This window comes from Halichoeres trimaculatus, unplaced genomic scaffold (genome assembly GCF_033239565.1).
Source record: "Halichoeres trimaculatus isolate MK-OKI-2021-1 unplaced genomic scaffold, fHalTri1.1 fHalTri1_scaffold_5, whole genome shotgun sequence".
NCBI lineage: Eukaryota > Metazoa > Chordata > Actinopteri > Labriformes > Labridae > Halichoeres > Halichoeres trimaculatus.
This window is the reverse complement of record NW_027437183.1, coordinates 26,902,050-26,915,661: the sequence shown is the minus strand read 5'-3', so window position 1 is coordinate 26,915,661 and position 13,612 is coordinate 26,902,050. Positions and strand designations below refer to the sequence as shown.

At 41.0% G+C, this 13,612-nt stretch overlaps 1 protein-coding gene across 2 annotated transcripts in view; it reads left to right on the top strand.

Annotated features, from left to right (window-relative positions):
• The window catches only part of arb2a (ARB2 cotranscriptional regulator A), a 157,418-nt gene that overhangs the window by 8,932 nt on the left and 134,874 nt on the right, over window positions 1-13,612 (top strand). For both annotated transcript variants that reach the window (XM_074670747.1, XM_074670746.1), the window contains exons 5-6: window positions 11,776-11,841; window positions 13,312-13,503. In XM_074670747.1, coding sequence (XP_074526848.1) covers window positions 11,776-11,841; window positions 13,312-13,503 — 258 coding nt within the window. The remainder of the gene's footprint in view (window positions 1-11,775; window positions 11,842-13,311; window positions 13,504-13,612) is intronic.

Below are 13,612 nucleotides of genomic sequence, written 5' to 3'. Positions count from 1 at the left end.
AGGTTCTTATCACTAAATGCATGGCTCTGTAAAACCTGAGGTCTGAAAAGTATCAACTCTGTTGGCTATTTTTATCTGTTGTGGGGACAAACGGCATATGGCATCAATTCTAGCAGACATGGATTCCCAATTTCAGAACTTATTTGGTTTGACTTACGATACCATGACTAAGACCAAAACATCCTAGTATGTTCATCAGTGCTATGAGAACAAACTCATTGGTAAGTCACCTGATTTCTCCTATCACACCTCCCCCTGTCTGTCACAGATAAATTTTCCCACCATTTGTTAACTCAGGCACTATACCTGCATCAGAGTCACTTTCACATGGCCTGCCTCCAAACCCACCAAAGTAAAGTCTTAAACTCAAACCCTCCTGATAACAAAAACTACAAAATGAGAGAATGGCTCTCTGTTTCATGGGCTCATGAGACTAGGGATGGGTACCTCTCATATTTGAAACAATATAGTACCGATGCCCGGTTCCTTGCAATCAGTACTGGTACTCAACGGTACCAGTTTTTGGTACTTTTTTGTGTTTTTGTGATAAAATATGTCAATTTGTTGAATAATTAAATATAACATTATCAATTTAACATATTTATTTCTCATTGCATAACCTTGCAATGCTGTGTTCATGTTCAGAATGGAAAATCACCCACTCTTCCACTCCCTCACAGTCACAAGGATGCATTTAGGTACCTTGACATGGTACCTTTTGATTTAAGGTAGATCGGTACCCGGTACTTTTGCCAGAATTCGGTTGGTACCTATTAAATTACCTGATTCGGTACTCATCCCTACATGAGACTGATAAGGCAATGTCACAAAAAAAGTTTTTCTCATCAGTCTTACCTCACCTCCCTATCAGCAACAAGCTAAGTTCAGGAAACTATAAAGCTTCACTGCTGCATCTTTAATCAAAAGCATTAAAAACAAAGGAAACTGTCTACTACCTAGGTAGGAAGATCAATAGACCTTCTTTTTTCTGGACTCTTAATCTTCCCTTACTTTCTTTTAATGGGCATAAGTTCTACTGCCCAACCAGTACATGACAAGATACTGGCAAGGTGTACTACCTTCCTTATTACTGATTATAGAGAGGCAACAGAAAAAGTAATCTTATGCAGATGACTTGTTATTTAAGAGGGATAATGTTTGACAAGTGAAAAGTAAATTAGGATGAGACCCAGGACCGCATTGTATTTTTTTTTGAAACCTGAAAGGGTTTCTCCCATATAACAACTAAAAATAAAGTCAGAAGTTATACAAAAGTACTGATTTGGAGATTGTTTTAAAAATGATTATATTTCTGCGTTTGAGAACCGTCTGGTTCACTCACAGGTTGGATCTATAGTGAATGTTTAATCATAATAATTATAATGGATTTTATTTATAACGCGCTTTACATTTGTAGGCAAATTTCAAAGTGCACAATAATAAGAAAACAATAAAAACAATGATAAAAACAATAAAAACAGGAAAGCAGTCAACAGTTTACTCTGTAGCTGCCTTAAAAAGAGCTAATTTCACTGTTAATACTCATATAAAACTGAACGTGTCCACTGACAGCTAAGTAAAACAAGGTGAATGAGACTTAAATCAAACACTGATGTATTTACAGTGAAAAGCTCAAAGGTTAATCAAGCCCATCGCTGCAGATCTCAGATCTTAACAATGGTTTTCTTTGTGTCAGATTTTCAGTAGCATCATGTTATGTACAGATCTTCTGACTGGTTTCTAACTGTCCCAGAAATCAGCTAACACAGAGAAGCAGCATTCAGTTTTTAAAGCTCCACCCCAGCTATTGGTACAGTCTGATCTAAAACTCACTACTTTAAGTGTAGAGCTGTACATTTTTTGACATCTTTGGTAAATTAACTTATTTCTGAAAGTTGTTTTACAGTACTGTAGTATCCCCTCACAGAAATTGTCTCAGACTTCACTAAAACCAAAGTTATCTTGCCCTAAACATGCTTTGCTCCTGTCCTTACTCTTCATCCCTTGTGTCAGTGTCTCTACAGTGGGGATACACTCTGTATTTTGTTTGGAGGGCAGCATGTGTGTGTGTGAGCATTTGTATATCTCTGTATGTGTGTGAGGGGACCGTGGGATGGCGGCTGTATTGTCACACACATCACAGCACCAGATGTCCAATTTGCACTTCAGCCTTGTCTGAATGGGAGGACAGATAGAAAAGGGAGAGCGAGGATGTTGGTGTGGCATGGTGGTGTGGCATGGTGTGGTGTTGGCCTCTGAGTTAAAAAAAAAACAAAAAAACAAGAGAGATGGAACCAAATCAGGATCATTTTTCACTCCTAATTTTGTATGCGCCAAAAACAACAAAAACCATCCTCTATGTATTTGTGGTATGACATGGTGAATCATAAAGTTTTTTGTGTGAGAAGTTGCCACCATTATTCATTTTGTTTGAATAATTTGAGCAGTATATCAGTGTAAATAAGGAAAGTCAAGCTTATGCCTGCTGGGCACTTGAGCTGTAAGGCTCTTTGGCTGCCTTTAAACATCTTAGAAAAGCTGTTCAACTGAAAGTTAACCCACACTTCTAGCTCACCACCATGTGATCAATATGGCATGAAAAACCTCTGAATGTCCTTGAACACTTTAGTATGAACCATCTGGACTGAGTTCTTTTGATAGGAAGGGAGGTTATTTGAGAGATACTGCTATTTTCTTTCTCAGAGTAAGGGTGTTTACGATGTTGTTAGTGCCTTCAGTGTATTGAGTCCAGAGGTGCAGCACTCAGAGGGATGGCAACAGAAAGCATATTTGCAGGAGCAAGTGAGTTGGACCAATCACGTCTTCAGCTGAAGTAACATTGTTTTCCCCTTTTTAATTTTTCCCCTTTACTATGAATTTTAAACTGACACGAATCAAAGTGATGATGTAAAGTGCCATGTGTTCATTCCCCATGCTTTACTCTAACTGTAGTAGTTATGGAAACGATTGCAGCTGAGCAGGCTATCTGCAGTGTTACTCGGTGCAGTAGGGTCACCTCAGCCTGTGTAGGTGTCAGTTGTCGTCTAATTCCTGTGATTCAGTGATGAATCTCTCTGATAGAAGACAAGCATAGGGTCTGGCCCAGATGGAGCTCTATTAAGCTGTTAATAAATGAGGATTCTTCTCTGCTCTGCCTGCATCTGTGGGATGGAAAGCACTCACAAATTTGTAAACACACACACACACACACACACACACACACACACACACACACACACACACACACACACACACACACACACACACACACACACCCACACACACACACACACACACACACACACACACACACACACCAGTCAGAATATTATAATGAAGTAAAGCTAGCCAGATGGCTGAATTAGAAAACCGTCTCCCTCTCTCTCCCTCTCTCCTCTTTTTGTCTCTGTCTCTTCATTTCTCTCTCCCTTTCTCACTCTCACTCTCTCTCCGATTCTTATACTCTCTGCTGTCTCTCTGTTGTGTTTTTTCTCTTCCTGTCTCCCTCTGTTTCCTCATTATGGATGCTGGGTGTTGTATCAGAGACCAGCTGGCCAGTGATGAAGCTCTGCTGAAGTGCCCTTGAGCAAAACCCTGAGGAGAATGAAACGGAAACAAAACAAAAAAAAACTTGAAATTGATAATATAATATAATATAATAAAATAAAATAAAATATAATATAATATAATCCTATCATTAAGTTATTTGTTAGCTTCCTGTCTGACCTATGTGCATTGTATCACCTGCTTTTTTTGTATGAAAGTTGAAAAGTTTTGTAAGATTTTAATTGGATGCTAGTCTTAGCTAAATAAGTAGAAGTGGGATAATAGCTTCTACAGATTTTATATGGTTATAAAGTAACTTTCTGACTTAATAGCTATATTAAGATCTTAACTTGTTTAGTGATGGTTTGGTTTGTGATGCAGTCAGGTATTGTGTTTTTTCGGCTGCATATTTCTGTCAATATTGTAATAGTTATCAGTATAATTATGGTATACATGGACCCGAATATTCCACTTGCATTCGGTTTATTTGCTCAAACGGAAAGAATTTAACCTTTGTATACACCTCATTTTGAAAGAAAAGTGCCAACCTGAATGGACATTTAATCAGTTTCACAGGGGTGGGATATTCCTTTCCCCAAACCGATTGAGGTATCATGTATCCACTCAAATGGAAAGTTGTCAGGGTGTGTTCTTTCAGCGCATGCTCAGGTATGATGTAAGACGCAATTCGAGACATTCCTCAATTTGAAAAATGGCGGCAAGCAGTCAGCACTGGACCGCTGTGAAAAGTTTGTTTTTGATCCAAACTTTGAAAGAATTGAACATAATTTCAAGACTGGACGGACTAAAAAACTCGCAATACTGAGTTATTCCAACAAGTGAAAGAAAAACTTGTCCACCACCTTTGATAAATCATGTGATGTTTACGTTTTTCTGCGCATGCTCCGTTGACTATTCTGTTTGATTATAGCGGCACATGTAGACCAGAGATTGGAATTTTCCTTTCCATGTTTACTATTGTTTTCGGTTATGTCATTCAGAAAGATTCCATTCGGAAAAACTCAAAACTCCTCATGTAACCGTGGCTACTGTCGGTATAGTACTCTCACGTATCCAGAACTCCTGCCAAAGTCATTCTTCTCCAATAAATGCCAAATTTCTGTATGATTTGGTTAAAGGGGACATATCATGCTTGTTTCTCCTATTCACTATGCCAGACTAGGATGCCTGTAAAGCATTTCTGCCCTCAGTACAAGTCATTTAGTTCCTTCATTGCCCCACAATAGCGTTCTCAATATCCTCATTTTAGGCCATTCTGAAGATCTCGTTGAAACGCTCCGTGTCAAGAATGACCTCCAGTAACCTCGCAACGTCACTGCCCTTTGTGCTCTGATTGGTCAGTTCTATCAGAGGGGTGAAGGGGGTAGAGCCAGGGGGCGGTTTTGGCAGCATGGCAGCATTTACAAAATCGCCATATTGGGTGGGGCAGACCGAGCGAGTTTGCTGTTTGCCAAAACTTCACCGTAAGGCATTGATAGCACTAATAAAATGGCAGAGTGTAGGATACGTCCTTTTGTATTGGACCCCGAGTCAGACCCGGACGGTTCTGCAGCTCAGGAGGAAGAAAATCCACCTGGATACAGATCATCTCAGGACACTTCAGTGTGGTGAGTCAAACCGGTACTGGAACATGTATAGTTTATATGTGGAAATATAGGCAGACTTCACCAATAAACTATTTCTATAACAGGGCTCCATCCTGCTCCTTCACTTTTCTCTGTCTGTTTTATCCATCATGCTGAAAGTGTAGTCTAAAGATCGCCTCTACCGTCAGTTCGTCACTATGTTAGCACTCAGTCAAGTTAGCCAGAGCTAGTAGGGAGCTTTATTTATACTCGGCTCTTGGTGGGTGTATCTCTCAGTGGTGGTTGTGTGACTAACTGACATCACAGAGGAGGAGCTACGTTATTAGATAACTCCAATAAAAAGAAAGGATCCTCGTGTCATCACGACGGTCGAAATCTCGCGGCTAACTGGCAATGACCTATTTTCAGAGGCATTAAATCTCATTCTAGGATATCAGAAAAAATACAATATCTCATTTTTTGAAAATTCAGGGAGTGTAAGGTCTTGTTTTCAAATTTATTATATTATATGTAAGTATTGAATCAGGGATCAGAATGATATGTCCCCTTAAATAATTTGATAAAGATTGCAATATTGAGGATCTGTATGCTGTTACCTGTTGTGATATGTTATTTTATCTGAGCACATTATAGTGTCTTTGCAAGTCGATAAAATTCCTCAACGCTTCCACTCATGTCCCATTAAATGTTTTTCTGCTGCTAGAAAAATGTGGTAGACTCTTAAGCTCTTCAGATGATCAACATTACCCTTGTTTGGTTAGTTAAGTTAGAGAGGTCTTATGATTAAAGCTTTAAAGTCATGGCACTGTCATGTGTTGCAGCAAACAGGAACTCTGGAGAGGGGCCTCTGTACTGTACTTAGTGGACCATTTTGTTTGGAATCTAATGGGATCTCTCTAAAGAGTGACTATAAATGACAGCTGTCTGCCTGGAGTCACTGGCTGCCATCACATCTTCAGTCCCAAAACACTTAAACACTGCTGTTACAGCTTCTGCTCAGAGCACATCGGAAGAAGCAGACACAGTCAGACAAAAATGCTTGCAGGGAGTGGGTGAGGTGGATTAGAGGTGATGAAAGAGAAGCGAATTGGACAGGGGGTTGGTGAAGTTGGAGGTGGGGTGTGTTTGGGAGAAGGCAGGAGGGCTGGTAGTTACAGTGCTGGCATCTGTCACTACTGCAGGCACCCATGGTGTTGTACAGTACTTTACTTTGAATTAGACCTCTGCTGGCTTCTCAGTTAACACCTGAGGAGGTCATTATGATGCTATTAGGAGGAGGAGCGCAGGGAGGGCAGCAAGAGAGGGAGAGGAGGGGATATCAGTGCTGAGCGTAAACAGTCTGTCAGTCAGTCTGTGTCTGAGAACTTTCTCTTCCCCTGGAGAGCCCCTCACTCCTCTGACAGAGGAATGACAGAGACCTCATGGGAATTACACCACTCTCTTCCTCTCTCTCTCCCTTTCTCTGTTTCCCACGTGGACTGACAGATCACAAATACACAACAATAGGCTCTATTTTAAAACCACTTTCTGTTGCTGCACGAGGCTGACTTAAAATAAACAACCTTTCTATTGCCTCATGCTCCCTCTCATTTTCACACTCTATTTTTCTGAGTACTCTTTGCTGCTGTTGCAGCCGTTGTTGTGCTGTATTGTTCGGGGGGATTTTCTTCTTCTTTTCTTTCTCTTCATCTCCTCTATTCTCTGGAGAAGAAGAACTGCTTTCCTGGGTGCAGTCAGTGATACAGCAGGGGACAGCTCTTTCAGTTTCATTATATAAACAGCTTTGATGCCTCTTCTTGCTCTCTGGTTTCTATGGCTAAGTGGCTTTTGGAGGGGGCTCTGGACTACTGAGACAAGAGGTGTGTGTGCCTGAACATTAGGGTTTTTTGTGTATATGCTGCTGCCTTGTGTATATTTGTGCACATGACTAACACTGCAAAAGATTAGAATGGCTTTATAGGCCTGAATACGCTTTAGAGATGTCTCTGGTAACATTATTTACAGCCTGAAGAGGCCCTAAAAACAGCTCTTCCACTGTGACTGTGGATGCACGCATGGGCTTTTTGGGTGTTTTTTTCCACACATTAATTGACAGCATAGCTTACTGCATCCTGCTTTAATTTGGTCCTATAGCACATGTAATCTATCTCTATAAAACTTACAGTGACCCTGATAAACACCGGGTCATGTTTCATGACGTCTCCATGGGCCGGTTTCACCTCATTGCTTTCTCTTCCTCCCTCATAATTACCTCGTTTTCTTCATTGCTGTTGACTCAACCTTTAACTTTCTCTCTCTTTCGTACTTGTTTTACTCCATTCCCTTCCTTCCTTCTTCATCTCTTCATCTCCTCTCCTCTTCATGCATCCTCGTGCCCCAGTGCTCTTCCTCCTCATGCTTGTTTTATGCACCAAAGAAAGATCCTCCCCTCATCGCCTAAGGTGGGGCCCGTCAAATCACGTATGGTAGTTGCAATCAGTGCTAAACCGCACATTCATGCACTCACACTTTTTACTGATGCACAACAAACGTGGGAGGTTTCTAGTTGAGTGAGGAGTTAAAAAACAGATCATCTTTAACCCACGGTGGCCTTTAATAAGACTTTGGCATGGTTTGTGATTGAAAAGAATGTTGTGGTGATAAGGGGGGGTTTGCAAGCAACTTGATGTCACTTGATGTTTTGTTTTTTTCTACCCATCCATCCTCTCAGCTGTTCTCTGCAGTGGGAGCTGGCACGAAACTCTGTCTCCCAGGGATTACCTCTTCTCCTCTCCCTTCTTGTCTTCCCGCTTTCCTCCCGCTGAGCCCTCCTCTAAGTCCCTTCCTTCCTCCCTGATCCTGCTCGACTTGCTTCATCACCACAGTCCTTCCTCTACACAAACAAAGCATAGACACAGTGGTGACCTCAGCCGCAGAAGGTCTCTTTTAGACACTGAAGATTGCTCTTACTGCTATGTTGTAATCCTTAGATGGACAATTTAACTCCAATTCTTCCATAACTTTGCATTTTGAACTTAGTGAAGCCACCAAAAGTTACAGATGTCATATGAATTGTCACTGTCATTGGTTTTACAGTCTTTTGAGGTAAAATCATGTTGTTTTTCAAACTGACTGCCTCTTTTTGTATACAGTCAACTCACATTTTGAATTCTGTTGTAGTCCTATCTGCCAACCTAAATTACATGACATACTTGGGGATGAGAAGGTTCTTGTAGGCATTTTTACTTATTTAATTCTATTTAATTAAACTGATTAAGGGTACTTTAATATCTCTTTTACCTTCTACACATTTTTTGGATGTTGTCATACTAGTGCTGTACCCACTCCTCACACTTCTCCACTCATCTGTCATCGCCAACCACACGGCGTTGCTTCCCTGCAGGCATTTCATTAAAGCTCTAATAACACATTGGTAATTAGGAGACAAATAGGCTTTTCTTATTGTACTGATCAGCTGCAGAGACAAAGTCTTTAGAGGCCCTCACAGAAGGTGTACAGCTCTATGTGTGTATATTTTTATTGTTGTTTGGTACATGAGTCTTGTGCCCCTGCTTTAAATCCATCTCATTTTTCTTTAACTCAGTGGAATGCTTTGATATTACCATATTTAATTCTTACACTCAATCCTGATTATATGTAGTGATAAGTTGACCTGGTGACTGTGCACAAAAGCACACAAATGACCTCTCTGCCTTTAAGCAAGCATAAATATTGGATCCTTGTTTCTTTGTATCATTAGAAATATATTCACAGCGAGTAACTCTTGCATACGTTCCCCCTTTCTCTCGTTTCGTTCCTCTTTCCATATCAGAAGGTTTTCGAGCCACCTGAGGCACTGAACAAATAACGTAGTGCAAATGAAATTTCCTGTGAGGCTTATTGATGTCATTAAACACTAGCATACTGAGGCTGGGAATCATTTTAGTCTTCATCAGCCAGGCTGACATTTTAGTGAATTAGCTGTTGGAGGTTTGGTGGGTTGAGCTGTGGTGGGGAGGTTTTAGCTCCTCTTGCTGTTTCCCCTCCTTCGCTGGGTCAAAACGTGGAATCGATCGTCTCATTTGGTTGTCTGCTGGCCTTTGATTGGCTGTCATGGGCCAATATGTGTCTGGTGTGTAATGTTTTTCTTGCATGTTGTCCAAGTAAATCAAGTTAGCTTTGATTTTCTCTTGGCGTAATAGAGCATGATAGTATTGTGAATAGCAGCTGCATTGAAAGCAATATGCAAAGTTAAATTCAGCCTTTGCTTCCCCTTTCTTTTCTGTGTGAAAATGCAGATTCGGGCTATTTAGAAAGTGTTTCGAGTCCGGAACGTGTATTTATGGGATATCCATAGTTTCATTGTTCTGTGGTTGACATTTTAGAACTTGGACTAAAGAAAATATTTTGTTCTGTGTGTGCCAAAAAATACAAAAGCTAAGAAGATCACGGCCCAAAAGAACGCCTTTCTTTTTTCCCCAGTTTTTGTTTCTAATCCTTAACATTTTTCAACTTCTGCTGTGAGGGCAGAGACACTTCCCTACACAAAGAAGTGCCAAAATGTCAGTTTGACTGAGAGTAGTGATTTTTGCTTTTAGTTATGAATATATGCTTATTGACTTTCTGTGTCATTATTTGTGAGATAGTTCTTAAGCAGCCAACACAACGTTTATAAAGCACACAGTTTGTTCTGATGACTCTAGTTTTAAGTTGATATGATATTTTAGTAAATTTAACATTTTATATCTGTTATTATACATATAATTTGAATGGTCCATTCTTAGTAGACAGCAGCAATCAAGAAAACCAAAGTAAGAAAGTGTATAGAAAGTGCTAAAAGGTCCATAAGAAAATAGATGATGACAGCTTGTTTATCATTCTCCAGTTCAGCCAGCCTCCATCTCCACAGGGTCCAGGACTGAGCTTCTTCAGTCGGGCTCCATCTCTGTCTCCTGGATCCTGTCTGCTCACAGCAGGTGAAGCTCTTCCAATGTGGCGTTGGTGTCTGATGTTAGCTCCGTCAGCCATGTCTGTGAATAACATAAAGCTACTCTGCCTTCTGGTATTCCCTCTGTTGCTGGGTTAGCACAGCTAGCTTGTCCATGTTATTGGAGATAGATCTTACGTTCCCAATAACGATGGATGGAATGACAGGTCCATGTTGTCACTTCTTAGCTCACACCAGAGAGAACCAGCACGTTGTCCTCACCTCCTTCTCCTCACCTTGTGGGAAGACATCAGGCCTTACACCAGTTAGCATTGACATGCTCCAGGCTGCTAACAGCTGAGTTCACATGTAAACAATGCAGCCATGGTTACATGTAGGATCTCCAGACAAACACAGGAGAAAAAGTAGTAAAAATATCACTGAAGCCACAAAAAGTTTGGTGTCCATGACCAACAAATGAACCATACAAAGTAATGATCCACTCCAAATACAAAGATTACGAAAAAGATACAAAAAAATTACAAGAAGTGGACAAAGAAGAGAGAGCTGCTGCAAAAGGCAGCCATTGCCAAAAGGGCGGTGCCTAGCAACTTGTAACTGGCTATCTTGTAACTAATTTGTTGTACTGCAACTTGCCTTGGCATACATTAAATGATTGTGCCCTGATTTTATTCATGCTGAGTACAGTGCTCCCTCTGTCAACAAACAAGTAAGGATCGGTCCATTTACCACTGCAGCTTTGCAGCAGTGGCACCAACTTTGTCATCTGATTTCTCTATTGCAACACGCTAACAAGCTAATACGCTGTGTAGAACAAGAAAGTGCCATGTAGCTTCATATTGCTCAACACTGCATCACTCTCTACCAGTCAGTAAAACTCCCAATAGAAAACAGTGTAACCCTTGCTTGCGTTGCATGCTGTGATGTGTACATTAACACTCACTGTTATCCATCTGCCCATCATTATATTGTTATCAGATGTGAAGGATGAAGTCTGTTGTAACAGCAGCATTAGCTTAAACACAGCTCACTGCCAGCGGTCATGTGCTTTGTCGCGTTACCTGAATGTCTCTGAACTTCTCTCTCAACTGATCAAAATTAAAATCAGTTCCACCGGGTGCATCCCTCTTTTCTCAGCTGAGCAGGACGTGAAGAGAAGAAAAGACAGCAGGAAAAAAAAATGAGGAAAATGGAAAAGAAAGTTGTTAATGTCACTGAACCATGAAAGGCTCGGCCCCAGGTTGAAATGATTCGGTATACAAGGTTCTTTAGTGCTGTGGCTGCGGGGATAAACATAACTTACATCAGCCCTTCGCTTGTACAGGAGATTTCCTCTCCTGGCACTTACAACCTCAACACTCCAACCGCACTGTGATTCACATACACACACACACTGTACACAGAACGATCCAGACCCTTTCAAGTAGCTCATGCACACACACATACATACACGCACACACACACACCAGAGGGCAAACATGGGTTTTGAATAGTATTTTTCATTCTGTTTGTAAGCATTACAGTGGGTGCTGTTGCCACACACACACACACGTACTCAAACACACTGAGAGGGTATAGTCTTTTTTTTTTAGGATGGATTTGTATCAACAGGAATGCATAAATATTTTTGTATTAGGCTGTATTATCAATGTAATGTCTAACTGTGTGTATGTGCTCTGTCTTTTTTCTCTTCAGATCATCACTCAGTATGTTTACGAGCTGTTGGAGAAAGAGTGCAACATGATAAAAAAAATCCTGCCAGTAAGTACCGTGAGTGAAAGGAGGCATTTTTCTCACTGATAATGCCCTTGAAGATTAAAGCCAGTATTAAAAATGAAAATTGACATAAATTCTTAGGCTTCATGGTGTGATTATGATATTGAGTGTCCTGTTTAAAAAAATAAAGAAAAGGGGATTGTGGGGAGTCAGCTCTGCTCATTCTAGTCTTTGTCTTCTATCTCCGTCAGTTTCTCTTTCACTCCCTCTCCTTCTTTTACCCACATCCTTTGTGCAAAAGTGTCTCCTCAACAAATTAACTGTATTGTGACGTGTCATTTCAAAGGCGCAGAGGCACAGCATGCTGATGCTTAATCTGTTTTGCATTCATTTGCGCTGAAGGGGACTTTCTCCTGCGCCATCATGGAGTTATTCTTTGCCCAGCTCATCCCAGCTCAGAGCACACACTTGATCCCTTTTATTTGTGCTTGGAAGCATGTTTGTCTTTTTGCCCCCCTTTACCCCTCTATCCCTGCGCTTTTTCTCTCTTTATAAAAGTTGTGATCATTTTTCAGGCTGCGTTTATAGGGATGTTAGGCAGCGCTGGTGTTTAGGAGCAGAGCAGAGTTAGCTCCAGCGCTAACAGTGTCCATAAATCACAGAGCCAGGGACTCAGCGCCTTTCATTAGCCCCCATACACTTTTACTGGTTTATCTGCGTGGCCTATTTATCTCATTATTCCTCTGGAAAATTGCTCTGTTCTGCTTTTCTGCTGCCCACCCGCCAGTATGTATACAACGTGTGCAAGTATGTGTGTGTTAGTGGTGGGTCTGTCCACCTGCGTGGCATTGAACTTGTGACCGCAGATTTTAAGAAGATTAACCACAGCCAAGTATAGGGAGAGGGAATGAGGGAGCACAAGAGAATAAAGGGTGAGATTTTCTCCCCCACTCTGCTCTCTTTGTCTGCTTGGATTAAGTTCTTGCAGCTGCCACCCATGGCTTTTATGGACAATGTTTGTCTCTTTAGAGATTCTTCCAGCCATACTTGGGAGGGATGCAAAGACACATTGGGATGTGGACAGAGCGCATGCACACACACAAATTCTCTCAGCCACTCAGTTTGTATTACTTTCTGTCTTAGTTTTAATCACATAAAGGCTGTTTTCTAATCACTATTATTGATGATTAGTGTACTGATGCATATGAGCTTTCTAATTACCAAGGCCACAGAGGAGAATTCTGTTTCTCCTTAAACTTCTGAATGTTACACTGAACAACTTTCAAACATTTTTCTTCATGACAACTATCAGTGAATCTATTAAAGCAGAAGAAATCAAATATTACTTCAAAAGCAACAATTACATCATCTTCTTCTATTTGCTGCTGTTGCACTGAAAGAGGAGAAAGTGTTTGGATAAAGTTAAATGTCCCTAAGTAAATGAGATCATAGTCAAAGCTTGCTCAGCAGTTTTAACACTTAAAGACTGATTTCATCATTTCTCTGGATGTTCAGGTAGATGCCACAGAGGATGAACCTACAAGTTTTATCTACATGAGCCCAGATGCCTTGTCCAACCCGTCCAAGCTGCTGGTGCTGATCCATGGCAGTGGTGTGGTGCGAGCCGGTCAGTGGTCCCGCAGACTCATCATCAACCAGGACCTGGACTCAGGGACACAGATCCCCTTCATCCTCAGAGCCATGGAGGTAAGTGGCACAACAAACAAAGTTCAAGCTACTCTGTTAGATGTTGATCTGATCTTCTGATCTTTGATCTAAATTGTTCTGTCTTTTATGTCTTTTTTAAAGAGAGAGG